Source organism: Falco peregrinus, chromosome 3 (assembly GCF_023634155.1).
Source record: "Falco peregrinus isolate bFalPer1 chromosome 3, bFalPer1.pri, whole genome shotgun sequence".
Lineage (NCBI taxonomy): Eukaryota > Metazoa > Chordata > Aves > Falconiformes > Falconidae > Falco > Falco peregrinus.
This window is the reverse complement of record NC_073723.1, coordinates 19,212,341-19,240,240: the sequence shown is the minus strand read 5'-3', so window position 1 is coordinate 19,240,240 and position 27,900 is coordinate 19,212,341. Positions and strand designations below refer to the sequence as shown.

Below are 27,900 nucleotides of genomic sequence, written 5' to 3'. Positions count from 1 at the left end.
GCAACGGCAGCGCCGGAAGTTCCGCCTCTTCGTGGAAGGCGGAGCAACCCGCCGTTGCCGGGTGACGGTGCCGCCGTCCCCGCGGGCTGGGCCGGCGGCCGGCCCCTTTCTCCGGAGCTGTATTTAGTAACGCGAGGGCGCTGGTAACAAGAGCTAACCGGCAGCAGGCCCTGCACATGCGAAAGCCTGGAAAAAAGTATTAATGTCCCATTGCGCCATGTTATAAACATGTTTGCCTGATAGGAAGAAACACTATATTAAAAAATTTATTTTTTTTTTTATAAGACGTGGCCTACACTTTATTATCCGACGCTGATAGCGCTCCGCTCCGTGGCCCCCCGCCTGACGCCGGTGAGGGAAACGACAACTCCCGGCAGGCCCCGGGGCAGGGCGGGCCGGTTCCACTCCCGGCAGGCCGACGGGGGGCGGAGGGGGGAAGCGCGTCCGCCTCCTCCTTACTGCCCTCCATTGGTAAAGCGGGAGCGGGCTGTACCATGCGTGCGGTGCCCCCCTGCGCGGCAGCCGTTGGAGGGCCCTGAGGGGAGGCGGCGAGCGCGGGAAGCGGTGGCGCCGGGCCCGGGATGGAGCGGTCTGACCTGGGCGGCCGGCAGCAGGGGCCCATCTGGCACCGCAAGCCCTGTCCGGCGGCGCGGCGGGGGTAATGACCGCCCAGGGGCGGGGGGCGGCGGTGGTGGCGGGGCCTCAGCTCGGTGCCGAGCCGGCGGCAGCCGTGGCCGTCCCTGACGCTGCGCCGCGGAGTGGAGGCCGAGGGAGCGGGCAGTGAGGGGGTGGAGGAGCCAGGGCCAGCCGGAGCCCACCGGAGGTTCTGCAGGCTCGGGGATGCCCGCTTAGGTAACGGCGAAAAACGTTCCCTTTGAAGGTGGAGTTGGTCCCCCAGGAGGCTGTGAAACCTCCGTGCTCAGAGGTGCTCGAAGCCTGGCTGAGCAAGGGCTGGGCAGCCGTCCCAGTTTAGTTTTTTGGGTTGTAACTGTACTGAACAAAACGCCGTGGGTGAATTCCGACAGTTCAGTTGAGGGGCGAAGTACTACAAAGACATCTGGCCCAAGCTGAAGAGCAGCAGGGTGAATGCTGGTTTTGGGGTACCTGTATGGTGTTTGACCTGAAGAGTCCGAATGCAGCTCCAACAACTTTATTCTCCTGGGTTAGTTTAGTGGCAAAGGAATTTTTGAAAGGCAGGGAGTGGTGTTGAGGAAGTCCCGGGAGATGCTGTAACTACTCTGTTATGTACTCATTTCAGGGTGTTTTTAGAAGCAGAAGTCATACTTCACTTGTGGGTTTTTTAATGACATTAAAGGTGCTTAACATCGCTACATTTTAATTGTAGTTTAAACTAGCTTAACATCTTTCTAATTTCATTTTTATGGCCTTTCCCTTCTATTGCAGAAAAGAATGGGCTTAACAAAATGAGGTGCAATTTTGTCTCTAGTCTGGCCCACAGCTGCGTGGCCCCTCTTCTTATACTCACACTTTGTAACATGCACCAACAGTTGCATGCAGCTGCTGGGTTGCTTATTCTGCTCTCTTAGAAACTGGTGTCTCAGATAGCTATCAGTGTCTTAAATTGCCATGGTCACAGTATTTTGCAAGTGCCCTGCATTCTTCAATCAGCCTGCCAGTATCCTGTACAGTTTTAGATATTTAGTTTTACTCTGAGTTTGCATACAAGTAATGATAGAAAATAATTGGTTTGCTGACTGTTAGCCAAAAAATATAGAAGTAGCAGATCTCCCAAATCTTAACCTCCTGCTTCCTGGAAAAACCTTCTTCTTACAGTTTAGTCTGCACATGGCCTTTGTTTCTGCATCTGGCTCTGTTTTATGCCGACAGCATGGTACAAGGATAGGATGTGGACACACAGCAACTTTTGTTCCATAATATCTCAGATGAATAATGATAAAAATGGCTTTCTTCATGCTTTTGAAGACTCTGGAAAGAAGTGGTATTAAAACTAATTTCCCCCTACAGCTAATCCAAGTGATTTCTTACAGTAATTCATCGCTTCTCAGTTTTCCAGTTTGTTCCTTTGCAGTGATAACGAAGAGCCAGGTTCCGTGCTGAGTGCTGAACTGGGCTTTCATATACATTAGCAGATGATACATCAGTACGCAAGTTAGTGTTAATCATTAATAATAGAAATGAAAATCAGGTAACCAGGAGCCACATGAAAGGATCGTGAATGGTGGATTTTCCCCATCTGCTTTACATGTCTCCTAACTACCTTCCAACATAGTGAATGACTTCCTTTATTTAGTTTGGTTTTTATATTAGAAATATGGGGGTTTCATGGAAGAAGATTTTTCTTAGAACACTATGAATGATTAGTATTGTAAAACCATAAGCTAGGAATATTTTAATCCTAGATCTTGGAGAAATATGTGATAATAAAACAATTCTAAGCATGGTTGTTTTGCTTGCTTTCTTCACAGAGTTATAGTAAACATAATTCATAGTGTCAAAGGATACCATTCAAAGACAATACGTTTTCTGAATGTGGCTTTTGACAGTTCTGGAGATTCTCTACTTGTTGGAGACTACCAAGGGAATATATATGTTTTTGACTTGAGTGGAAACAGGTAAGGATATTTCTATCAAGACATGTTAATTGTCCTGACATTAGTAACATCTAGGGGTAGGGAGCTTGCCTGGACAGCATGCCACATGAATGTGTAAATAGATAGTAGTCTGCTCAGAGCTGAAACTACAAGCCAGTGTCTCATGTAGGCTCCCTAAATACTGTTTTATTAGTTCAGCTGCTTGAAAAAAATCAGAATTTTGTAACTCTAAACTGAACAAAGCAATTTTTTAGAACTGAAATACTACCACAAGGAGTTATTCTTTGGATAGCACCAATCAATTAATAATACAAGCCATGAATTACAGTAAACTAGAGCTAGTATTTCCATTTGCAGAAGTACATTAATCAGTCTTTTCAGTTTTACACTACTGAGTTTTAAAATATTTGCATTGATTTTTAGATTTATTGTAATTAGATGTGATTTATTTCCTCCGTTCTTTTGAGTTAATTGATTTTTTTTCTCTCAGTGATATATATTCAGACTAAATAAGTTATTACTTCACTTGACGTCACTAACCAAAGTTTCCTAACACAATGAGAATGTGTGTTTTGAAATAGGTTTAACCTTGTTCAGCGAACAATGCAGCCTTGCACTGCTTTGGCATTTAATCTTCGCAGAAAGACAGAATTCCTGGTGGCTTTGGCAGATTATTCCATTAAGTGCTTTGATACAGGTAAGGAGAAATGTGAAGACTTGCTATGTGGGTCGTTACAAAAACCTATATAACTTTAATTTTGATCTCAAAATTTTTTGTAAGTTTTTTTCATGGCATTCATACTATGTATTTCGTGCCCTCTCTTCAGAAAAGTTTGGGCCCATGTGGGTTAATAGGCCTGTGGGTAAATGAACCCTTTGCTTTGTCAAAATTCCTACTGAGTCACACAGGTATCCGTTTAATTGAAGTTTAGCACAGGATCACAATTATGTATGTTACTTTTTTAAATCAATTCTGTGTATGTTTGCTTAGAATGAGCTGCTCTATGTAAAATCAAACTAGAATCAGTTGATAGTGTGTTAGTTTGCAGCTGAACTGTTTATTAACTATATTAACAGTAAAATATATTAACAAAGTGACAATGTATACTAAAAAAACTGTCAATACTTTTGAGTATGCAAGTAGATCTGTATCCTTGTTCAAAAGTGATATTTAAAATTAACTTCACAGGTCAGCTGTGTGTGTCTGTCTTTATTAGAGGTTAAATGGTGAAACGCATTGACAATTCATTCTTCATAAATAATTTTAACCTATCAAAAAGTCCAGGTATAGTGTCTCATATCATCTGGACTTTAATCTTTTTTAAAAGCCATAGGAATCACTCCTCTGCAATTGGAGGGTTTGAGTCTGGCATTGTCAGTGAAGATTTTAGTGTAACACATTGTTTCCCAAATAGAGGAAGAGTCAAAGTTAAGGTCTGAAATCCTCTGTGCTTTTTCTCCTCCTTTCAACCACAGGAAGACCAAATTTAAGATTTTGGATGCACTTAGAGAAATCATCCTAATTATTGCACAGAGTTCTGCATGCATATATGGTGCTGTTTCCAGATACCAAGTCATACCAAAGAATGTTTTAAAATATAATTCTTACTCACATAAGTCAGTATTAGGTGAACTATCCTTAGGGATGTGTTAGATAATACTTAGTTGATGGGCACCACCCCCTTCCCTAGAAGCCGTACTCTGTAATCCCATGTCTTCCTCCCAGGTGACAATAGCTGTAAGCACTCAATTGTTTGTAAGCACAGCAGAAAGTTTGACTGTTAGGCATTATGAGCTGCTTTATAGACATTTCCCGTCTTTGACATGACAGCAGTAGGTCAGGTGGAGCCACCCCCATGGGCTGTCAGGCAGGCTACCCAGTGTAAATAGTGTAATTGCCACAAGTACAGTTTGGTTGCTGGGGGAAGATTAGTGGTCATGCAGTCACAAGTGGGAGACAGTGTAGTCAGAGGAACCATTTCCTTAGTATGCAGTACACAGCATAAAAATGTTTTGGACTCTAAAGGAATTAATGATGTGTTGCTTTCTGACTGTGCCTTTCTATAGTCATAGCCCGTTGTCATTAAGCCTTTCTTCCTTGCACCTGTAAATAGCTGTGTGATCATTCATACATATTGTCCACAAGTAAAAACAAGTGGAGAATTCTAAATAGAACATTCAGTCTTAACTTCTAGAGATTGCTGTGGGTGTTCACATCAGATAATCTGCCTACCAGGCATGCTGAATTTACCTGATCGCAGTGTTCACGTCTTTTTAAGATTGATCCTCAGGCTAAATTGAACAAGTCTGTGCAAGTTGGCTTTCTGTGTAGAAATGAGAATAACTTATGGAAACTGTTACTTAGAGATGAGGAGATGGTTATGTTTCTCTAAGGAATAATAGCTATATGAAGACTGATACCTTTGTTTCTTGTTTGTTGGGCTGTGATGGTAAATGATCATGTACTAGGTGTGCTTAAAAGTCTCTTACAGCATAGTGTTGGCAATAAAGTGTACAGTCATAGTTGTTTCACTTTGAATGACCTTCATATCCATTTCATTTTATTTTTTTTATCAACTGAAGAAACCAAGGAGCTAGTTAGTTGGATGAGGGGACATGATTCTTCAGTGTCTTCCATCTCTGTCCATGGCTCGGGCAGGTATGCCATCACTACATCCACTGATACAGCACAACTATGGGACTTGGACACCTTTCAAAGAAGAAGAAAGCTGAATGTTCGTCAGTCTGTGGCTATACAGAAGGTAAGTAAAGGATAATTGCTAAAGGGTGAACAAGCATACCTCATTAGGAGTAACACTGTGTGCTAAAATCACAGTACTTGAAAATATTTTTTAAAATACAACTGAATCTTTTCCATGTTCTTTGGGCATATCTCCTTAACTGTCATCCTGTCATGTCACCCCAACCACTGGAATCATAACTCAATAGGTGCAGAGATCTGCTGGGAACTTCTAAGGAACCTCCATCTTTAGAAATACTCAAAACTTGGTTGGGTATGACCTTTACTAACTCAGTTTAACCTAGAAGTTGGAACCATCTTCTAGATTGACCCTGCTTTGACCTGGGGATGGGCTCAAAGGACCTCTGGAGATTGATTCCAACCTGAACGATACTGGGATTTAAGGGCATTGTTAAAAACACAATTGTAGTGCCATAATGTTGACTTCAGTCACCACCACCTACCCCATTCAGCTGCTTATTCCAAAGCTGCTCTTTTTTCTATGCATGCGCTAAGCACTGAATGTGGGAACAAACAAAGCTGAAAAGTAACTCAGCAAAAAGAAGTTGCTGCTTTTCAGCCTAGTGGTTTCTTTTGCTTCGATTTGCTGCACAGACATAAGTATCTGGAACAACACAGGGGATGAGAGGGATGGCACGTTTATGTCAGGGAGTGCTTTAAATAGGTCTTCCTTACTGTTACACTGCTTTAGACAGGTCTGCCTGCGCCACCAGATGTCAAACTTTGGCATAAGTACTGCAGAAAGTACTGATGCGGTGCCTGAGTATTGCTGACACACATGCTGGCTGCCCTGCAATGAGTAGTTTTACAAACACCACTTCAAACCAAAGTTCTCTTCTGGCTGGTCACTAAAAAGCCATGCTGATTTTGCAGAGAACAAGGCTATTCATTTGAGTGTTTTCACTGTGTTCTAGGTCAGGCAGAAATTTTGTCAGCTTGGAATAGTTACCTAGCAATTACTGTGGAAAATCATGCATAAATTTTTGTTCATTTGTTTGTTTTATTAAAACTGTTGTGTAGTGCATGTTGCTAAAATAATAATTATGTCTTCCCTCCAAAGATGGCTGCATTTCTTTAGCGGACAAGATTTTTCTACTGCTCAGTGTCTTTGTTTGTGTAGGCTGTGTGTAGGGGCTTCTTATTGATAAATGGCTCTTGGAATTTGGCAAGATCAGGATGTTACAGTATGGAAACAACCTTTAAATTCAAACAATAGTGGCTATGGTTGAATGAATAAATCACTGTTCGGGAATCAAGAGCCTGCACTTTTGGTTTGGCTCTACCATTTCTGATAGGACATTACGCAAATAATCCAAGTTACCTGGATTTCAGTTTCCTGTCTTTAGAATAGAGATAATGATATTCTGCTCCCATGCCACAATTTAAGACATACAGGTAAGTGCTTTATTAAAGATCAGATTTATTATTAGACACTGTCCAAAGTTGCATTCTTGCTTGCTGTCTGAGCCATTGTAGTAGTGTCCCACCAATCTTTGCGGTGTACTTTTTGATGCCTCTTTACTTAAGCCCAGTTGCACTCCAACATACACCTTCTGTTACGCTGGTATGGGGCAAAGCTAATTTGAAAAGACGGAGACTGAGCTGCACACTGTAACAATAGCGGGTGAGAAAGAATTGCTGAGAGAAGACATATAATGACCATTTCCAAAGCATCACTTCTTCTTCGACAGCTGCTTGTGACTATCTTGTGGTATTTTTGTAGGGCAAAGCAGAAAAAGAGGAACTGTTTGCAGTTTATCAAAATTTAGACTTCATCCATCTGCGTGATAGGCATTCATTGTCTAGGTAGACTTTCTCAGTGTCCCTGAAGGAGGACAGGCAGCTCAGTCTGGAGATAAATGACTCTGGTAGGTGAGCTTACTCTTTCCTCATAGGTAACTTTTGCTCACTGTCAAGTGACTAATTTGGCCTGAACATCCAACTTTCAGTCACTAACATTCAGCAAGGTTAATCCTGTCCCACGTATCCAGATTCACAGATTTTCAAGGCCTCAAGAGACCGTTCAGACCAAAACTTGGAACTTTGTAGCACTAACTGTTAGTCTCAGCCAGTGAGTACTTCAAGAAATCCCATACATGTTCAGATACCAGAAGATATTTTCAATTTAACCTTAAAAAGTTATAGGTACAGGGAATTTGCTGAAGCTGCCAATAATTTATCATTAAGCAAGAGTGTATCTGATGACATCCAAAAATACAAATAATCCAAATTTTTTTCTTACTGAAACAGATTACACATAAACAGTAGACATGTTGAGAATAATTGAAAAAATATATTTACAAGATTTTTGGTTTTATCTTCATTCATCCTCACAGTAAAATCTGCATTTTATCATTGGAGAATACATTGCTACGCTTTTTACAGTACTTTTTACGTTTAATAGTTGTACATAAAATAAGGGGTTTAAAAAATGAATGCTTCACAGAGTGCATTTGCAGGCTCTTGGTACCGTTTGAATGCTGACACTAGTTTGCAGAAGATGCAACAAGCAGTTGCTCAGTGAGCAATTCTGGCTATTGTCTCCCATCCGCTACTGCTTCTGGGTTCACGTTCCCACCATTTCTATTACGTCCTCTCTGGCACTCAGCAGAAACCTCCACAAGGCAGTTCAACAGTCATAAAAACACAGATAAAGGTTTGTGCTGCTTTTGTGAGTTAAACTGGCTTAGCAAAGGGTACAACAAGTTCTGAACCAGTGCAAAGGAGAGCAGGCCTGCCTAGGCTGTAACAGGGGAAGGGGGCCCACTGCCTGGGAGATCTAAGCCTTGCACTGCAGCTGCGTTACACAGTTGTAGTCATAGCCATACTGTCATGGTTTCTTGCTGTATTTTATTTTGTAATGCACTTTGGTCCAGTTTAAAGGGTACTTCCTTGACAGCATATTCCATTTTTTTTCTTTTCCATATTCTTCCAGGTTTTTTTTCTTCCATTGAGTAACACCATCCTCAGCTGTTTCAAAGACAATTCTGTTTTTGCATGGGAATTTGATACTTTTCACTGTAAATACCAGTTGCCAACTCCTGTAGAAGGTTCTGTGTTACTTTATAAGGTCTTTGCCGTTACCAGGTAAATTGCTATTTTAAACATTCTAAAGGCAGACTGCAAAACCTGTAGTTTTAAAACAGGTTTTCTTTCATTATTTGTAATGTTTTATGGACATATTGAGCTTTATACTATGCTAAGCGTTTGAACTCTGCTGTGACTGATACTTTGAGCAAGAATCAATAGCAGTTTTTATTACAGTCCCATAGCAGTTGAAATAAAGTAAGTTGATTTTTAATGACCACTAAAATAAAATTTAAACTACCCTTTACAAAAGCAGCTTTTATTATTTAGGAGCTCTTTTGTTCTTTCAGGAGAGTATGACATGATTGTGGCAGTTTCAAAAGTGATTTGAGGGCATAGAAGGAAATGTACAATCTCTCTAAAAATTGCAGTATTCTGATGGAAACTTTACCTCATCTGTGATCCAGAGATGGCCGGATTTTTGTAGCTGGTGGAAAATCAAATCATCTTCACTTATGGTGTTTAGAATCAAAGCAGTTGATAAGAATAATCCAGATGCCTGCAAAAGTACGAGCTGTCCGTCATCTGGAATTCCTCCCTGACAGTTTTGATGGGGGCTCCAATCAGGTCAGTTTTTTTACAAAGCTTAAAACTGGAGTATTTGGTTAGTTAATTCAACACATACACTTTGAGGGCCTTTGGGGGATATGGGCCCATACCATACAAAAGGAAAGTTACTGTGCTAAATGTTTGCTCAATTGCTCCTTTAGCTTAATGGAATGTTATTGCTGAATTAGGTATTCCTCTTTGTTTTGCATTGACAGTATTAATTTATGAATTCTTTTAACTTATAGGTCCTTGGAGTGTTAAGTCAAGATAATATTATGAGATTTATCAATATAGAAACATGCAAACTTCTTTTTGACATTGGGAGCCACGAAGAGGGAATTAGTACAGCAGCGATTAGCCCAAATGGACGGTATATTGCATCAGTAATGGAAGATGGTAGCCTTAATTTGTACAGTGTCCAGTCTTTGACTCCAGAAGAAAATAAGGTAGAGTGCAGTAAATCCTGTTAAAGTTGATACTTGTCTGCAAATGACCACTGATACAAAAGTTAGGTAGATGTATGTTGGAGTACCATATTTCACACTACAAATAAAGAAAAAGTGGTTTGTAGAGTTCCCTTCATAGTTACTCCAGCCTGTCAGGTAATGCGATGTTTTTAAAGTATATATATCCCTGTGTTTCTGGTGTTGGGAGGCGGGCGAGATGGTATTTCTTTCTATAGCAATTTGTATGGACTAATTTCTCTTTAAAATGATATTTTAGGGCAGATGGAAACAGCATTAATTGTGTGGCTTGTTCTGTTTCCTATAGGAAATGTTTGGCAACTGATGCACTCTTAAACTGCCAGCATGAATGGTGTTTTTGTTACTGTGATTTTGTTCTTCTTACTGTGTTACTGGATACCAGCATGCATCATTATGGCACAATCATGCTCCTAATCCTTCCTAAATAACAAACATTCTAAATACCAGTTCTTACTTAATAAAGTAATTTATTAATGGGAGTCAGGTTTCTAAATCCAGAATTCCATATATCTTTAATCACCATGTCTTTGAAGTAAACAGTAACCAGCTTCGGATAATGACGGAGTTGGAGCTGAGGAAGGATGTGTAAAGATGTCACACATGCATTCCATTTGCACTTTTGCTGCTGGTTTGACATGAACTGGGATAGCCACTTTGTTACATGCTTTCCCAATCTCCAACACTGAATTAATACCTCCCTGACACTGAAGACTAATTATAAAGTTTGTAAAGGTCTGTTGTATTCTTTTTAACTGGTCCTATAGAAATGCAACTATTTTAGTGACATTGAGAAACACACTAAAGTAAATAACCTGAATGGTACGTGATACACGTTTATACTACCTCAATTATATTTTAGTGTTTTCTAAGCAAGGAAATAACATGATGTTTGAGTTGGTTTGGAAGCTACAAAAACCTTCTCACAGTTTTGCTATTTTATTACAGCAGTTTTATTCACTGGTGTACTTATTCAGGAGTATACAGTCCATATATATTTACAGTATAAATGTCTTTCTTCTTCTTGCTATGGCCATCAAGGTCAAAAATATGGTATATAAAATAGACTAAACATCAAATTATAGTGTTATTTAATCTGTCTTACAAGATTTTAACTGAGGTATTTTCGCTTAATATTAGCCTCCACCACCTGTGTTCAAAGTAGTAGAAGATTGGTCCAAGTGCACATCAGAGCCAAATAAATTGACAAGAGTGGCTTCAGGAATGTCAGAGTGGCCTTGGAAATCCAAAAGAAGCAAAATTCAGACCAGACTGCTAAAACTGCAAGTGAACACATCACTGCAAAATAAAGAGGTGGGAAAAAGTTGCAAATATTTTGTTCTCCAGTCTGCAGCATTTAAATTTCATTGCAAAAAAATATTTAGCCACTTACTTTAAAGAGTAAGTTCTGGCACTTATTTACTTGGACGTTTGAGCAGAGAAGGGGATTAAGGGAGTTTTAGTACCATTTCCTCTCTCTGTTTCCCCCATACTCGTGTATTGCATGACACAGCCAGAGCTGCCTCCAGTCAGCTTGGGGTACCTCTGAAGTTGTTCAAACAACTTGTGACACATTTGGATATTTTTTAGATATGATCTGCTTCCCTGCTGACAAACTGGCACTTCTAAAATGTCTGCCTAGAAGCCATTTCATTATTTGTTAATTATTCAGAAATTCATTACTGTTACATTTATTTCCCTTCTGTCAACACTGTGCCATCTTCTCTCACTGTCTTTGTCTTGCATCTCATACATATTTATATTCTGGTATTTATATTCTCATATATATACAGATACATATCTATATATATATCCTCCTGTTAACATTCATCTGATCTACTATGTCAATATTCTGTGTGGTTTGGCTATATCCATCATTTAATAACATATAGTTTAGTCAGTTAGGTTCCGGTCAGCTTCTAACTGGAATCAATGGTGGCTCTTCTTTGAGTTCAGTAGAAGATGATCATAGAATTATCTTTTTTCTTGTTGAAATACCTGGGATTATATAACAGATAGCAGTACATGTTATTTTATTTTTTTTAATATTACGTTAGGAACTTCAATATTTAGCTATTATAATCGATTACAGTGCAAAGAAAGAGATTATGAAAGAGAAATCCTTGCATTTATTGTTGATCCCCTATTTTGTAGAATGAATTGCCAGGCAGATTAAACAAGAAACGTCTGCAGTCCTTACTGAAAGGATTTGGAGAATATCCAGCAAAGTACAGGTATTTTTGTGTGCGTGTTCATGCTTGCACAAAATAAAATTGCTTCTGTTTGCTGGCCTGTGAAAGAGAAGTTGCTTGACTAAGTCTGCATTTTAATTGCAGGATGTTTGTTTGGCGTTCCTTATTACAACTTCCTGAAAACCACTTAGCATTCAGTAGCCTAATAGATAAGGGCACCCACAGTGCATTTGTGAATATTCAGAATGAGTATCCCATCAAAAGTAGGAAACTGCTGAGAGTTTTGCAGAGGTAAAATATATTTTTATATTTTATTTAAATACTATAGGTTTTTATTTTCATATAGTGATCTGGAATGTATTCAATAGCCGGAGTCAGCTGTAAGAAAAATTCTAAAATGAAATAATACTGCTGTCATGCAGTTTTGTTTTTATAACTCATGTAATTCCACATCTATTGTGACGTTTGCGATCTTCTGTGTTGTTCTAAGATGCACATTATATTTCTGTTTGGTTTTGAATCGACGTTTTCTGCACCTTTGTTTGCTCACAGAACCTTATCAGCTCTAGCTCATTGGTCTGCTATCTTTGCTGAGACACCTTATATCCCTTTGCTAGCATTCCCATTCGTAAAATTATTCCAGAACAACCAGCTGATCTGCTTTGAAGTTGTTGCTACAGTAGTAGGTAAGCAAGGATTTTAAAAACTCAAATATGCTGCAACATGTTTAAGCTTTCCCATGCAAAAGAGCTTTTCCTGATGAAATGAATGAGGTATTTCCTAAGAGGTCACCAGCTTCTCTTCCAAAGATGCTGCCAGAAATATGGAGCAACTGCATGCTTAAAACAAAAACCTGCTTGTAAATAAAACAAGATATTAGACTTGCTTTTGCAGTTTTTCTAGCAAAAAGATAGCAGATTAACAGTATTCGTGAAGTCTAATCAGCAAAACCAAATGTCTGTAGCATAATTATAACTAAAACCTCTGAGACGTGGGAAAAGTAGTCACACCTACCCACCTCACCCCACCCCCTCACCCACTCCCAGTCAAAAAGGAATGATCTCTTTTAAGGTTTTACTGTGTTTAGTTGTCCTAAGCATGTGGTAACTCAAAATTAGACATTTGGCTGAAAGCTGGCTATGGCTGTCTTCTGGAGCAACATTCTAAATTAAAGTGCTTTACACTTAAATTAGTTGTTGCAGCTGCTGCTAAGCCTACAGAAGATATGTGCTGCCAAGCATACATACCCACTTTGCAAACACATGCTGTTAGTGAATAAGTATCCAAGTTTACAGAAATTATTCTTAGTATGTTAAAAAATACTTGACCCAGGCTGTAGTTTCATGGGATAGAAATACAGGTTTAAGTATTCCCATCTGCCTCCAGCCATTTAGTTCCCCAGCACACAGACTTTTTTTCATTTTATTTTTGAGCCAGGTTAGTTCCCCAGTCTTTTTCACAGCGTACTGACACTAACAGCCATGCCAGTGCAGCTGGAGGAGCAGTGTACTGTGGGAATGGTTTAGGAATAAATGCTAGGGAAGAGGAGAGATGGGAGTATCTTAAATAGGTTTTGCTGCCTAAAACTGCCTCTTAAAATCATAGTCTTTATAACCAGACCCTAAGGCTGTCAAGAGTTTTATTACTCTGGATTACAGTGGATTGTGTTTGGCTTTTTATTCTCTTTCAGTTAATTTTTGTCAGCACTGGTTTGAGTATTTCCCCAATCCTCCAGTTAATGTCCTTAGTATGATGGAAAACGTTCTGGCACATCATGACAAACAACTGCTTCAGCATTTAATAAAACATAATGTGACTTCACAGGTAATATTCCAGCCAGCTTTTGTGTATATGATATACTGCAGTGAATGATAGTGCACTAGTCTTTCATTTTTACATAGTTCTTTTTTGAAGGAGTTTTCTTTAAATAACAATGAGTGCTGTGGGAGTGTAAGGAATGTGTCATTGCTTTCCTGCCACTTTTCTTTTTCCATGTTCATAAATCTCATATACGTGCAACTGTAGTTCTTGGAAGTCTTTTGCTTTCAAGTCCACATTGCTTAAAAATCTGCTAATTGAATTATAAATGTTTGGGTGTTTTTTTTCAAGTGGACATAAGCATGATGAATTAATTTTGTAATCCTTATTTATCATTAGGGTTTATTTCAGTTTCACAAATCTAAACAGAAGATTTAGATATCCAGGGAAATAATAAATTTATTTGTAGTTACCCCATATTAATTTTGAATGTTTATAGTGTGTGATGAAACTTATCTTCAAATATTCTGGTTTAGTTCCTGTTTCTTTCATAAGTAATTGATTATTGGTATAAGGCAAGATAATTTCTTATTACTTCTTTAAAAGGAATACTAAAATTGCACTACTGGATTATTTTGTCAATTTTCCCAAATAATGTAGGTTTATGCTTGGCCTCTTCTAGAAACACTGTTTTCTGAGGTTCTAACAAGAGAAGAATGGCTGAAAGTCTTTGACAATATCTTCTCCAACCATCCTTCATACTTTTTAATGGTTGTTGTTGCCTATATTGTATGTTCCAGAGGTCCCTTGCTTCACTGTAACCAAATGGCAGATTTTGAGGTAAGCATCTTCGTATTTCAGTCATATGCAAGTGCACCTACAGAGACATATAAAACATTGTATCTGTTGTTACAGAGCTTAGGAGATGTTTCATTTCCATGTTAACATATTATTACATGTTTCTGAACAATGTCATCAAGTACCTGGCAAATATACAATAAATGAGTAAAACATTGAGCAATTTCCGGTAGTTTCATGCAACGAGATCTTTAAAAGCTTTCATAAGCTTTCTAATGCCACTAAAAGCCATTTTGTACATGTGAGTAGTTCATCAACCACAAAATAATTCTGCCTCTTTTTTGGACTTCTACTTGTGGAGACAAGGCACAGTCATTCTGTCATCTTGTTTCATCGTTTTGCTTTCAGATTTTCAAAATTAGGCGGTAGTATTTGATGTTCTCTGAAGCTAAATGAAAATGTTTCCTTATGTTTAGCCTTAACATGGGAGAAGGAGGCTTTTTCATACGAAAACGTCTCTGTAGGCAAACAAAGGGCTCTATCTTGAAAATGTGCTTGTAAGCAGTTAGTTTGACAGGCATCAAACAGACATTATTGCTACATTTAATAATAACCAATTTAGAGATACTCTTGGCGAATAAGATCTTTGACAGGAAGGAATAGTCCTGCAAGAAGAGGAACTTCCAGGCTTCATGTTTGAACACCAAAATTCAAGGGAGATTTATCCACTGGTAGGAACCTCCTACCAGTGCTGCCCTGTGCAGGCAGTTGTACACTCTAAATTCACACCTAGCTTTCCAGTTCCCTTACGCAACTGTCGTTTGAAGAGAAGGAAAAGAGCCAGAGCATATTTGTACAGCTTGAAGAGGTTTGGGTCAAGTCATTTGAGGAGGTGATATTTTACGAATTGGTAGGGATAACTTAATAATCCCTTTTAAAATCAATTTTTGGAATCTAGATCTTGCTAATTTACCTAATTATTCCCAAACAGTTAGATAAAAATAAAATGCTTAATCTTTTGTAGAATGTAAATGGGAGCATGTCTCTTACAGTATTTCTTTCATCATCGTAACAATCTGGACATTAATGCTGTGATTAAGGAAGCTTATCATCTTATGGAGGCTACGCCATTAGATATCCATCCACAGCGTATGCTTGATGACTTCATACCACTTACAAAAGGACAGTACCCTGTATTTAATAAATATCCCAAGTTCATTGTGGATTATCAAACTCAGGAACGGGAGAGGATCCGACAGGATGAAATTGAATACTTACGAGAGAGGTATTAATGGGAAAGTTGAAGACGATATCAGACTGGGAGGGACAGGGCGGTGCGATTGCCTTTTTCTGTTGTAATGTGTATGCTTGAGAAGAGGGACAAGTAAGAAAATTCAGGAAGATGACTTTAAATAGCTGCCAAAGGTTAAGAGTTGTTTGGTTTGACACATTTTTAAGTTACATATTTTAAGGCCGTCTTATCTTAAACAAAAAATGTTTGTTAATACAAGAAAATATTGGGCAGAACTTGGAAGCCTGTAAGTGAGAGCCTAAACCTCTGTTGACTTTGTAGTGTCTAACTTCCCGAAGGGCCAAGAGTTCTTAGCTTGCTATTAAAATCAGTGGGTACCATGATGCCCAGGCACCTTTAGAAACTAGTTTTTGTTAAGAATGTGAGGAAGAAAATGTCTGCGCTCATCTGAAATGCCCTGTTGTCTGTAACGGTCAGTACTGTAACTCTTCCTCACATACTTTATCAGTATCAAGGGAATGCCAGACTCTTTCATGACATCTTATTTCAGCAGTTCTTTGCTAGTACAGACATAAATTTCTAAGTAATCAAGTAATTTCTTGATGCTTGGCTTGAATTATTAACATGTGATCTCCTTCCATTCAGACAATTAGCGCATGAATTAGAAGCTAAAACACAGGAACAGAAAGCAGAAGATGAAGCCTGGTATCAAAAGCAGGCATTACTTCGAGAAGCTGAAGAACAGAGGCGAAAAATGCTACTGGAAGAAGAAGAGAAGCTGGCAGAACAGAGGCAAAGGTATTATAAGAAGCATTAGGCCTGGCTACTGTATCCTGCTATTACATTTTTAACCATGAGTAAAGGCAAAATAACCACTAATTTGTAGAAATTGTAGCGTGGGAAAACAGTGTGGTCTGCTGGGTCCAATTTTGGTGTGGGAACGAAGTGATCTGGGTTGTGTTACTGCCTTGCCTGAGGGAATACAGCAGATTAGAGGCCAAGTCACTTCATATTTTTTGTCTCAGCCCCCAGCCTTTTGGTTGGTCTCTTCAAGTTGTGAATGCTTTTAAGCAGTCGATTGCCATGTGTTTGCACACTGAGACTTCAGACCTACACCGTGAGCAGACTCACACTGCAAATACACGAGTCACTTATAGTATCAGTGACTGCACACATTCTTTTCTTTCTAGAGGATTTAGGGAAAAGACTGCTTTATATATTGGTTGCTGAGCAAATGGTTGTGTTGATACTGAAGCTGAAATGTCAGTTTGTACATTTTGCAGTTGTGAAGGTTTAAGAGAATTTCAACATCTCCAATAGTTTTTTTCGATCAACTACAAGTAACTGTAGAATCATCGTTTAGGCTGGAAGAGATTCTTAAGATTATCTTGTCCAACCATTAACCTAATGCTGCCAAGTCCACCACTGAACCATGTCCCTAAGCACCACATCTGCAAGCGCTTCTCTTAAACCTCTGCAACCTGGAGAGTAAGGTTTTTTGGTTGGTTGGTTTTTAAAAAGAGGGCAGCGAGCCTTTCTTTGCAAACTAATTCTTGAGTTTGTGGTTTTGTTCCTTGAAATAGTTTGATATTTTGCAAATAAATTTAGGACTAATTTTGTGCAGAAAGATGTACCAGGACACTGGCAGTTATTCTAAGGCATAGTTTCCAGTTCTGGATCATTGCAATAGTAAACTAGTGCTTGTTAAAATAGAATAGAAACAGGACACAGGACTTCAAAGCTTAATTGGGGACATTGCTGTTAGAGGATGTCTCTGTGGCTGTGAATTTAATTTTGTCTCGTAAATGAAAACTGGACGACTTACAAGACAAATTAGACGTTAGCTCATAGTCACTAACGGATAACTGCAGTGCAAGCTTGTGCTGTTTGGTACTGAGCTTTCATATATACAAGTTCCCTTGTTTCTATTTATTTTGGCTTTGAAGACTGGCTGCTGTGAAAAAAGAGCTGAAAGTAAAGGAACTGCAGTTTCTAGATGCTTCGAGAAGGCGTTTTCTGAAATACCAGCAAGATCAGCATCAAATGGAACTGCAACGTCTTGATGACGAAATTGCGAGAAAGGCTGAGTATTGCTCAAGATATTCTTTTCTTGAAGGTTTATTAGTGAAAATAGACAAGGGGAAAATGCATGACTAAAATTTCAGTTGATTACTGTGTTTTGTGAGCCTAGAGGTTGTATGGGATTGACTGCTTTAAGTGATAAATGCATAATTTAACAGTTTTATTTGGCACTTACTATGTTCCACTGGCATGCTTTAACCGGCAAAATTCCTGAGAAAAGCCAGATATATCTGTATATTGGCAGTGTTGAAAAATGTAATGAGCTCCTTAAAGGACTAGTGAATTCTGAGCTGTCTGTGGGCTGCATGTCCAGATTGCAAATCAACTCTGCCATTGATAGAGAGGCTCCACAGCGGCCTCTGGCCAGGCCTGGCTCTGTTCCCGTGCTACTAGCTCAGGCACCGTGGCGTACAGAAGATGAGAATGGAAACTTTTGAACCTTGTGGGCATGAATTGAGTCCTTGTAGGGCTACTCCTTGTGTCTCAGTACTACACTTTGCAGAGTGCAGCGCAGCTGCCTGTTTGTTTCCGCAGTCAGGGCGCTGTAAGGTTTGAAGCTCCAGCTCAGCACAGGTTCTGCCGGGTGCAAAGTGACCCCTTCCCTATCTGTGTACTGTCCTCCGCAGCGTTCTGACTTCAGAGACTCCTTGTTGGATTCAGAGCTACATGTAGCAGGTTATTAGCGCTAGAGCAAGCCTGACATTTCCCTAACATGCTTGGCTGGATGCAAAACTATTCTTGTGCCTCTTCTTCACCTTGGCCTGTGCTTTTGATGTGTAGTATTTTCCATTATTCATGGTGTGACAGAAAGTTAACAAGAACTTAGAAGTAGGGTGTGGCTTGGGATTTTGGACATTCTTGATACTGTTTTTTAAAGGAAGAAGAATTTCTCCTTTACTGTGTTTTCATGTGTTTCTTTTCTTCTCAAGGCATCCATGAGGGACCAGGAAACAGCTGCTACTATTCAAGATATAGAAGTACGATGGATGGAACTTGAATCACAAAGACAGCTTTTTGAACAGGTAATTATTAGGGAGCTATACAGATGTTTATATTTAATGGTTCTTCCTTTGCAGTTCTTGCATTGGTCATTCAAGCAGACTGTTAGGAAAAAGGGGGCCTTTTTTTTTTTTCCTTTTCCTCTCTGATGGTTTTTTTTGTTAGAATAAAGCCTCTGTTGATTAAAGTATTAGTAGAATGCACTGTTAGATGTTTTCCTGGGAGAAAATACCCATGTTCTCCCCATTTTATTCTTCTGTGCAGAGGTATCATTTAGTTGCTGCAGGGTTTAGCTGTGTGCTCAGCTGGTTGAGAGAAGCAAGAAATGTGTAAAAAAGAAGTCTGTAACAATATGTTCCTCATCCTAGAAACTCTTACCTTCTCATCTGTGATATCCAGATATATCTACGTTTTCTTGAGAGTACGGTATAGCAAATTGATGTATTTGATGAAAAAATGTCTTAATTACCAACAACATCATTAAGCAAAAGGGAGTGGGTGGTTTGTGGGGAGTGTGCAGTTCCTTTCTCAAATGACTGACTTATAATTCAGAAAGATCACTAATAAAGAGGTTTAATTAATAATACTGTTTAAAGTTAAATATGAGTTAATTATTATGAGTGACTGAAAAGCAAGGCTACTAATGGAAGGGTTTAGTAACTTCCGTAAGTGTTTAGAAATCACAGCTACATGTGCCGATCTTGCATATGTGCAGATCCAATGGCGTGCAAGCAGAAGTGGACATCCAGATAGTTAACCCCTATTTTGAAGCATGTGTTTGCTTATATTTGGCTTTTTAAAACTTTTGGCCATAGACTTTATATAATTTATATATTATGCTCAGTTATGCTGAGCATAACTGGGCTAAATTTCTTTTAGCATCTATTTATTAAATACACAGCCAGCTGTATTGTAGCTACATAACACAAACCAGGCTAAGTTCATTTGTGTTCCAGTACATGTAAAGTCAGCTGTTTAAGGGAGCTAATTCTACAGTGATCATCCTCTTTAGGCTATAGAAAGGTAGCAATTATTTAACTAACTGGGGATATGTGTCTACCCACAAAAGTCTGTATAAGCAGGCTTTCCCTGCCGTGCCCTGAACTGACTGTTTCGCTGCCGTCAGTGAGGGGCTATATTCAAGCTAAGAAGGCCATATGTGTTAACTTTGCTTTAGTACCCTGCTGGCACAGCTCAATAGATTCCCACAGGCCTGGGAAGGGGTTATGCCTTCTCCAAAAAACTGTGTAGATGTGCCCTGATGAATATGAAGAAAATGTGGTGAGAGGTAAAATTCTATTCCTAGATCTACTGCTGATTCGTGCTACTTTGGCAAATCATCTCTGCATTCAAGCTGCAGATGCGTTTGTTATAAGTTCCTGTACCGTGAAACAGGATTTATATTTGTAAAACATTTTGAGGTTTTGGCTAAAATGTGCCATGAAAGTACGGAATATTTTCATGATGAATCGAATTCATTTAAGTTGGAATTCTCTTTTATGCTCCACTGTAATTCAGGGAGTGGAATTACATCAGGATCAGCCTGTGAGACCACTGTGATTATTCTGATGACACTATTTCCAAATGGATAAAACAGCAGGGACTATCAGTTTCCTGGGCAGTTGCAGTATGTAGTGGGATGAGATGTGTGGATATATTCAAATACTAGTCTAATGAAATTTTAATAAATGATAGAGACAGAATTACAAATGTGGGTTAGTAGCTTAGCAACAGTAAATTATCTTTGTGTGTTTGGCAGCATCTAATCAAAGATCAAGAGGCAGTTACAAAGGAAATGAAAGAAGAGGTGGATGCCCATCGAAGAAAGGTGGATCTGGAAGATCATCTTCTTCAGAGGTTGATGGAAATAGATAAAGAAGAAAAACAGAAAGCTCAGATAGTAAGCTGATTGGATCATAGCATGTATTTTGGGGAGTTAGTATTCAAACTAGTACTTGTTAATAGTATTTTAATTGCAATTAGCTAGTTCAGGTTAATATGACAATATTTTCTGAATAAATCTAATTTCTAGATACCTGTATTAATAGATTATGATGGTATTTTTAAAGTTTTGAGGTTTTTAAAAATCTGACTGAAGTGTCCAAACAGCTATGTAATGCTGAACTTCTCTGGGCCTGCCATGAATATTAACTTTTCTTTACTTCTTAGAACTCAGAAAGCATGTAAGACTCAAAAGTGCTTTTCAAAATAAATCATCCTCCTGTTAAGGAACATGTTTTATTTGTAACCATAATAAAACAGAAGTATGCCTCAAAAGAACTTTCAGTTGGTAGTACTTGGCAGGAAATTCAGCTGTAGAAGATGTCTTCTAGATCACAGTAATGAATGTGTGTAGCTTGACATTAGGAATTGTTCAGATTTTCAAGCTCAGAACGTGTAACTGCACAGTTGGAAAAATAGTTGCAGCTAACCCACTGCCCATATGCTTGGCATCTGCATTTATATTTTGTCTAGAAATAGACATATGGGTCTCAATTTTTGTAAACAGCCTTTGATTTTTGGAAGCAGATGGATGTGGGTGGAAGTTTTGGCATGCAGGTATCATTCTTATGTTAATTGCACCTGTAAACGGTATTAAATCCATACTAGGAAAGCAAAATCCCCAAAGTCATGGAGAGAGTTGAGGCCTCGTTCCAAAAGATATAAAAAAAGGAAAAAAACAAATCACAAAACAAAACAAAAAAATGACCCTCAGTAAGGGAAAGACAAAGAAGGGTGAAGAAGCAGAAGGCAGCCTTGATAGGTGAGACAGCCCGCTGTAATGAGTGGAGGAGTGGCACTGCAGGTACAGTCTCCCAGCAGGGACATCCAACGGTGATAGTGGAGAACAGTTTACCTTACCTGTATGTAAGCCTGTGTACTTAGAATAGACTAAATGAATTGCTAGTAAGAAAGATGTTTTATTAGGTGGCTGAAGAAAATGCAGCCAAAGCAGAGCAGAAACGCATTGACACCGACTGGAGGTTGCAAGCATTGCATAAACTAAGGCGTGAGGATCAGGACCGTGAGAAGCGTTATGAAGAGATAGCCAAGCTCCTGCACGACAACAGGGTGAAAGAAGCTGAACTGCTGAAGGCCATGAGGGAAGCAGAAGAACAAAAGGTATTTTTAGTATTTCTTTTTCTAAGTGGGGCTGGTACAAACGTAACTGGGTTTTGCCCGTAACATGTCCATAACATAAAACTGAAAGATATTGAAGAAATATTTTGTTAGGAATCTCCTTTAAACAAAATTAAAAATAACAAAAAAAAAATTTGTTAGGACTGGAAGTTTGTGGAAGCACTAGAGCAAATTGGTGAGGATATTTTAGGCTTAGGGAAGCATATTCCTAATTCTGTAACTTCCTCTCAATTTTTTTCTCTGACCTAAGACTTTTCCCTTTCTCCGTGTGTTTAAATGAGAAATTTTTCAAAAAAAAGTAACATTCACTCATCTTAGCATATATTTTGATTTAAGAGTGAAGCATAATCTGTAATAATCCAGATGATTTTACTTGTTGCTTTTTCCTTGCAACATATATGTTAAAGACACATTTGATATCTGTTGCATAGTGGGAAGAAGTTATACAGAAAAAAGCTCAACTGGAGGAAGAGCAGAAAGCTGCTGCTGCTGCAAATGAACACAGGAAGCAGTTTTTAGAAGACAGAATGAATGACGCAGAATTGGCTGAAAAGCTGCAAAGGGAAGATGACTATTTTGGTGAGCATATAGGTAGTGCAGTTCTTTGGTGTGGATGTTAGCATGAAGCATTCGGTTAATGAATGTAAACTAAGTGTCCAATATTGGGGATAAACTTAAGCTTAACTCCTTTATATAAGTACTTTTTGGCAGTATTCTTTCGTGAAGCCAATGTATCAGGCCAGACTTGGAAAGGAATCTCACTTTGATATCTGTCAGATGCAGCAATATAAATGGCATTTTTGATAGGAGCACAGGTATAGCTCGGCTTAAGCCAATCGTAAAACCACATCTCTTAGAAGTCCTCTGTCAAATAATGTCCTGTGATGAGGTGCAGTATTGTACCAACAAGTGACTTTGCCAAGTTTTTTCACAGGAAAAAACCATGTATGCACTTCCAGAGTAGGCCTGTACATCCTTCTCAAATACTGCATTTGTGGTTTTGTGGGTATTTCTCCTATTCCCCCATCTCTGCAAGGCTCACTCAAGACTAGTGATCAGTATTAAGATTAGATGATCGGTATTGCTTTGGGCAAACTGTTTTCAGACTTTTCCCTATTTACCTAATGGTTTTAGTATGGAGTAATTTTCAACTGCATATTATTCAAATGGGTGTCTCCTCCTAAAACTGCAAGTAGAAGTAGCCATATTCCACATGATCTTAGTGGCCCATTTGTCAGAAGATTAATTACATAGGAAGAAACAGCACATGTGGAACTGTGATTTCTTAAAATGAATGCAGTGAAGCATAGCTTTGACCCATAGAGTAGAAACATTGACTTCTAATTCTGAGCAAATTATACTTGCCATTAGATGGAGCGAGTGATTGTTCCAGTTTTGCTTCTTGGAGAAAACCTGTTTCACCTCAAACTAGAAAAATTCCGTAGAAATTTAAACACTTTTAATTTACAAAAAATCCTTCCCTCCATTTCCCACAGAGAGACACTGTGATTTAAAGGCCAGACGTACAGAGAGAGGGGTGGAACTCCAGCAGGTGCCAAGGACTGGAAACATCTGTCTGAATGATTTTTCTGCATCAGAGTCATCATCGCACAGTAAGTTTCTAAGATAGGACCCTCCTTTCTTTCACATTTCATTTCAGAAGCATTACTGGAGCCTTATTGTGCAATTGAGTCATTATTAGTTATGTAGGTGTTCAGTGGATAGTAAATCAGTTTATTGTTGGATTCTATTTCACACCTGAAAAAAAGTCTTTGCTACCAGGGGCAGCACAAGTAGGAAGTTCCTGAAGTGTGTCACATTGTGAGAGCGGTCCTGTTAAACCTCAGCCTAGTTGAATCCCATTCTGACCCGATCATTTTACCCATGCTTTTTCTCTCTTTTTAGTTAAGTATGATTTGGGGATGTTGAGAAGATGTAGAACTGTCTTTCATCAAAATCTTACTGAGAGTTATAGTCGGGAATTAGTCTGTAATCATTTCCTCTGGGCCGTACTAGCTACTATGGCCAGTGGAAGCACAATTTAAAGTAATATGCATCTTACGTGCAAAACTCTGCACGCGATGGGAAACACGTATCTATGGACCTGCCGTAGTGACCCATCAGCATCTGACCTTTTTGTAACAAAACACAGGCACAGCTTTCAAAGAACTTGTTTTTACAGGTCTTAGGGCTCTCTTGCATACAGCAGTACTGGTAAAGCACAGCATTTCTATGCCACAGGTAACTGTTTTCCAATAAGCATTCGTAGTGTTTATGGAAAACCATTAGCTGCAATATTAAGTCCAAGTTTCTGGCACTTAAGTGTCCTTAGACAGAAGACGAGGACTGGCGTGCCAAGAGCGGGAACTGATGGCGGAAGTCAGACGGCTCAGACAAAAGCTTATCTCACAGTCCCGAAGTAGACATCCTCCAACTCGTTTCCCAGCTACAAAGTGGATACCTTGAGATGGTTTGCTCTGGACCTCAGCTGTACTTTCAAATTATCAGTGAAATGCTAAATATGTATAGTGTGATTAAGGACTGATCATAGATTGTTTATTGTAAAAGCCTTTGGAATATTTTTATATAAAATCAAATGCTAGCTAGAAAAATGTGTGTTATTTGTAACCTTCTCATTATTTTCTTACTGACAATAATGCTATTTTTACTTTTAAATAAACTCACTTTTTACTATCAAGTTATTCGACTTGCAGTGGTTTTGTACTTTTATTTGTTCTGGTGGATGCCGTGACTTGAAGAAACAAACCACCGTTGAAATGTTGGTTTTGTCAGTGGTATGTAAGTGGATTCTACAAGTTGCAGCAGGGAGCTTCTCAATTAGAGGGAAAAATCCCTTCCATTGAGAGCCAGACACCAAGAACAAAGCCCAGAGAGGCTGTGGAGCCTCCATGTTGGAGACAGTAGCATGTTTATCTCGTAAGAAGGGGAGAGAGAATCTGAATAAACACACTGTTTTTCATGCTGCTAGGCTTGATTTTCACTGGCTAATGTTTTCAACCCAAGAGTAGAACATTATGTGGTGTTACAGTAAAAAAAGAATGAGACACAGTAAAATAAAGCGAATCATTCGTAACTGCTACGCACAGGGCTGGTACAGGAGTAGGCTCAGCTGTGTCAAAATATGAGGGTCTGGAACTGAAGTCGCTCTGCTTCCCGTGGGGTTTCGTTGATGCTCATGGGGGCGGCTGTATCGGAGTGGGGCTGCTCATGGTGCCCCATCGTGCAGGGGGCAGAGCCAGACAGCGCTTCTCGACAGCAGCTTTGTCACCTGGGGCCGAGAGCAGCCTCCCTGTTTCTCATTAAATTACAGGGCCTCAGTGCGCAGAGGTGCTCAGTTATCCTCACGTTAGCGTCCTCTGCATCTGGAACTGGGAGCAGCCACGTAAGCAAAGCCCAGGATGCATAGAAAGGTCATCGCAGCCCTCAGCGGAGCGCGGGGAAGAGGCGGCATTCCTTTTCGAAGGGGGAGATACACAACAGGCAAAGATATCTCTGGGAGGCAGGAGGAGTGAGAGAAAATTGCCTTTTTCTGCTGCCTGTCTCAGAGGAGTTTACATGTTGTTTCTGTATTTAAAGGGAAGGAATAAACCCACAAAGTTGTTGGCTGGCACCTTGGGCCGTATGTATATGCACTTCCAGTTCATAAAAGACTTACGGTTCATAAAAACGTTACAGCTGTCAGACACGCATCAACCGGAGCGGGGCAGCCGGCGGGACCCGCTGCCCTCCCGCGCCCCGGGGCAGCATCTTCCCCCAGCCGGCTGCCAGGGCTGCGGACCTCTCGGGGTGTACCCCACAGCCCCCCAGGAGTGGGACCCATTTCCCTGTCCCCACACGGTGACGTGGGTGGGCAAACAGCTGGGTGCAGAACATCCTCTGCCAAAGCGCGTTTTTGAACTCTGTACATCGCGGAAACGGTTTGTGTGAGCCCACAGCCACCAGACACGTGCCCTTCCCTCGGAACGACGGCTTCATAAATCACGACAACTTCATGAATCACGACAGCAATGACAGTCGAGGGACTAGGGAGCGGTTGGGTCGCAGCTAAAAGCGCCGTGAGCGTGGCCGGGGAGGGGAAGCTCGCCCCGCCCCGCCAAAAAAGATGTTTTCCGCCTTTGCCCCGTGTGAGGCTCGAACTCACGACCTTCAGATTATGAGACTGACGCGCTACCTACTGCGCTAACGAGGCGGCTGCGACAAGGTGCCCTGTGCTGCCTTTCGACGCTGACCATCGGTCCCACCGCAGCGGCCCTTTCCTCGCCATGGTGCTGGGGGTCCTGCGGCCGTCCCGGACGGAGCCAAGGACGGCACGGCACGGCACGGCACGGCACGGCACGGCACGGCACGGCACGGCACGGCCCTTCCTCCGGCTGCTGCGGCAGGCTCCGTGCCGGGGGGGGCCCCGCCGTGACCGCGTGGGGCTTCAGAGTGCACGTGTGGGGCTGCGCAGTGGCTGAGCAGGACCCTGTGGAGGATGCGTGGGGCGGCAGCGGAGCTCCAGGGTGACCATGCGGCTCCCGTGGTGGCCCTGTGGGACATGGCAGCGACCATGTGGGACCCCGTGGTGACAGAGGCAGTTCCCTGGGGTGACAGTGTGAGGCCCTGTGGTGACAACCCTGGGTGGCCTGCGTGGGGCCCTGATATGACCATGTGGGACATTGGGGTGACGGTGTGGGACCCAGGGTGACAGTGCTGGCCCTGGCCAGGGCAGGGGGTGACAGCCCTGCTGGGCACGGGGAGGCCCCACTCAGCGTTGACAGGGCGCGATCTTGCATGTCAGGTTAATTAGGTGGCATCATTTTCGGCATAATTGCGCGGAACAGGTCAGTAGATAATTAGTGACTTTTGGCCGCGTCTGACAGCTGTGGGCGGATGTTGGCGGGGGGGGGGGAGGGACGGGATAGTTTGTAAAATCACACCAGGAGCTGGGGAACGGGCCCTGCCACCGCCCGTCCTTGGCCCCCGGGTGGGTGGCTCCTGCCCCCCATGGCTCCATGATTATGATCTGAACCATTTCGTACCCTTTTCTCTTCTCAAATATATATATGTATGTGTTCGTGTCATCCTCACGTATAATTACTTCCCCCCCCCCCCCCCCCCATAAGGCATCTGACACAGACCCAGAGCCAGAATCTGGGAAGCTACCCTGGAAAAGCTGGGCCTGTGTCACTCCGAGTGGACCTGAAGGTGTCTGTGCTCCCAGGCGCATCCCTCCCAGCGGCAGGACCCTTTCCCCGCTCAGAGGTGCCCCTGTGACAGAGCCCAGACTGGCATGTCCCCTCGCTCCTGCGCTCCCCCCCGGAGCCGTGGCACGCCAGTGCATGGACACAGAGCTACAGAGGGCGAGGGCAAAGCCAACCCGCATGAGAAAACTGTGTCACACGTGCCTCCTCGTAAAAGCATGCACGCAGGTATTTACGGCGTACCTCAGGCACGGTGCCTTCCCACCCTGCCTCTCCTCACCCCCGTGCCGTCATACCAGTTGGCCTGGCTCCCCAGAGGCACTGTGCCTGTCACCCCCGCTGCAAACCTGTGCCTCCGTCCTGCTAATGACACAGCAGCTCGGCCGCCACGGGGACAACGTGACTCCAGAAGCTACAGCCTGGGAAAAAAAAAAAAAAAAAAAAGAAAAAAAACCCCAACCAAACAGCCTTAAATGTGCACAATCAAGTGATGAGTGTTTGTATTTCTGATGCTTTGAGGCCAGCTCACAACCCTCCGTCCACATAATATTCAGGGTGTTTGGGAAGGGGTATTTTTCTTTTAATAGGATGGCGTAGTCACAAAGGTTTAAAGAAATAAATGAGTGAATCGTCTGTGGTAATAGCAACATACTAGGAATGGGGCACAGTGACGAAGTTCAAGTCTATTTTTAAGCCTGCCTGGTAGCATGTAGGTGCAGACAAGAGTCCGTGACCCTTTCTGCTGTTCTGAAGCTATGGACATGGCTGATGTCTCTGTCCCAGTTCAACGTCAGAGTTGTTTTTGCTCCCTAAGGAATACTAAGGGAAGACAGAGAAGCCTCAAGGTATTTTGAAGATTGTGCAACGATGCTTGGGAGCCTACCTGCTTTTGCTTGAGCGCTTTTCTCACTCGCATTTCACATGATGCGACAGGAAGGGAAATACAACCAAATCGGACAGCCCTGGTAATTGGACTCAAATCCTTCGTATGCCCTGGGGGTGAGGTGGGTGCCTCTCAGATA

At 41.1% G+C, this 27,900-nt stretch overlaps 1 protein-coding gene and 1 non-coding gene across 7 annotated transcripts; one reads left to right on the top strand and one right to left on the bottom strand.

Moving 5' to 3' along the window:
* Positions 1 to 491: 491 nt before the first annotated feature.
* On the top strand, positions 492 to 24,372 carry TBC1D31 (TBC1 domain family member 31). Of its 6 annotated transcripts, none has more exons than XM_055800189.1 (22): positions 493 to 658; positions 2,448 to 2,594; positions 3,155 to 3,270; positions 5,157 to 5,335; positions 8,270 to 8,421; positions 8,829 to 8,988; positions 9,216 to 9,416; positions 10,593 to 10,766; positions 11,607 to 11,686; positions 11,789 to 11,935; positions 12,197 to 12,330; positions 13,335 to 13,468; positions 14,063 to 14,242; positions 15,301 to 15,485; positions 16,098 to 16,250; positions 17,399 to 17,534; positions 18,464 to 18,556; positions 20,293 to 20,433; positions 21,462 to 21,656; positions 22,106 to 22,265; positions 23,171 to 23,287; positions 23,998 to 24,372. In XM_055800189.1, the coding sequence occupies exons 1-22, from the start codon at positions 582 to 584 to the stop codon at positions 24,138 to 24,140; spliced, it is 3,204 nt and encodes a 1,067-aa protein (XP_055656164.1). In that variant the 5' UTR covers positions 493 to 581; the 3' UTR covers positions 24,141 to 24,372. The 6 variants fall into 6 exon arrangements, with proteins under 6 accessions (XP_055656165.1, XP_055656167.1, XP_055656164.1 ...); XM_055800187.1 differs by having other exon boundaries at positions 494 to 658; positions 15,253 to 15,485; XM_055800188.1 differs by having other exon boundaries at positions 496 to 658; positions 15,253 to 15,485; positions 22,106 to 22,253.
* A 1,439-nt stretch (positions 24,373 to 25,811) lies between these two features.
* TRNAM-CAU (transfer RNA methionine (anticodon CAU)) lies at positions 25,812 to 25,884 on the bottom strand. Its single transcript has one exon. It is a non-coding gene; the product is annotated as a tRNA-Met (tRNA).
* Positions 25,885 to 27,900: the final 2,016 nt, after the last annotated feature.

Bases quoted from the DNA above. Each gene is read 5' to 3' on its own strand.
- TBC1D31 (XM_055800187.1), top strand. From the start codon at position 582: ATGGAGCGGTCTGACCTGGGCGGCCGGCAGCAGGGGCCCATCTGGCAC. The intron at 16,251-17,398 runs GTATTATAAGAA...TTGGCTTTGAAG, and splicing joins CTGGCAGAACAGAGGCAAAG to ACTGGCTGCTGTGAAAAAAG. The intron at 17,535-18,463 runs GCTGAGTATTGC...TTTCTTCTCAAG, and splicing joins ATGACGAAATTGCGAGAAAG to GCATCCATGAGGGACCAGGA.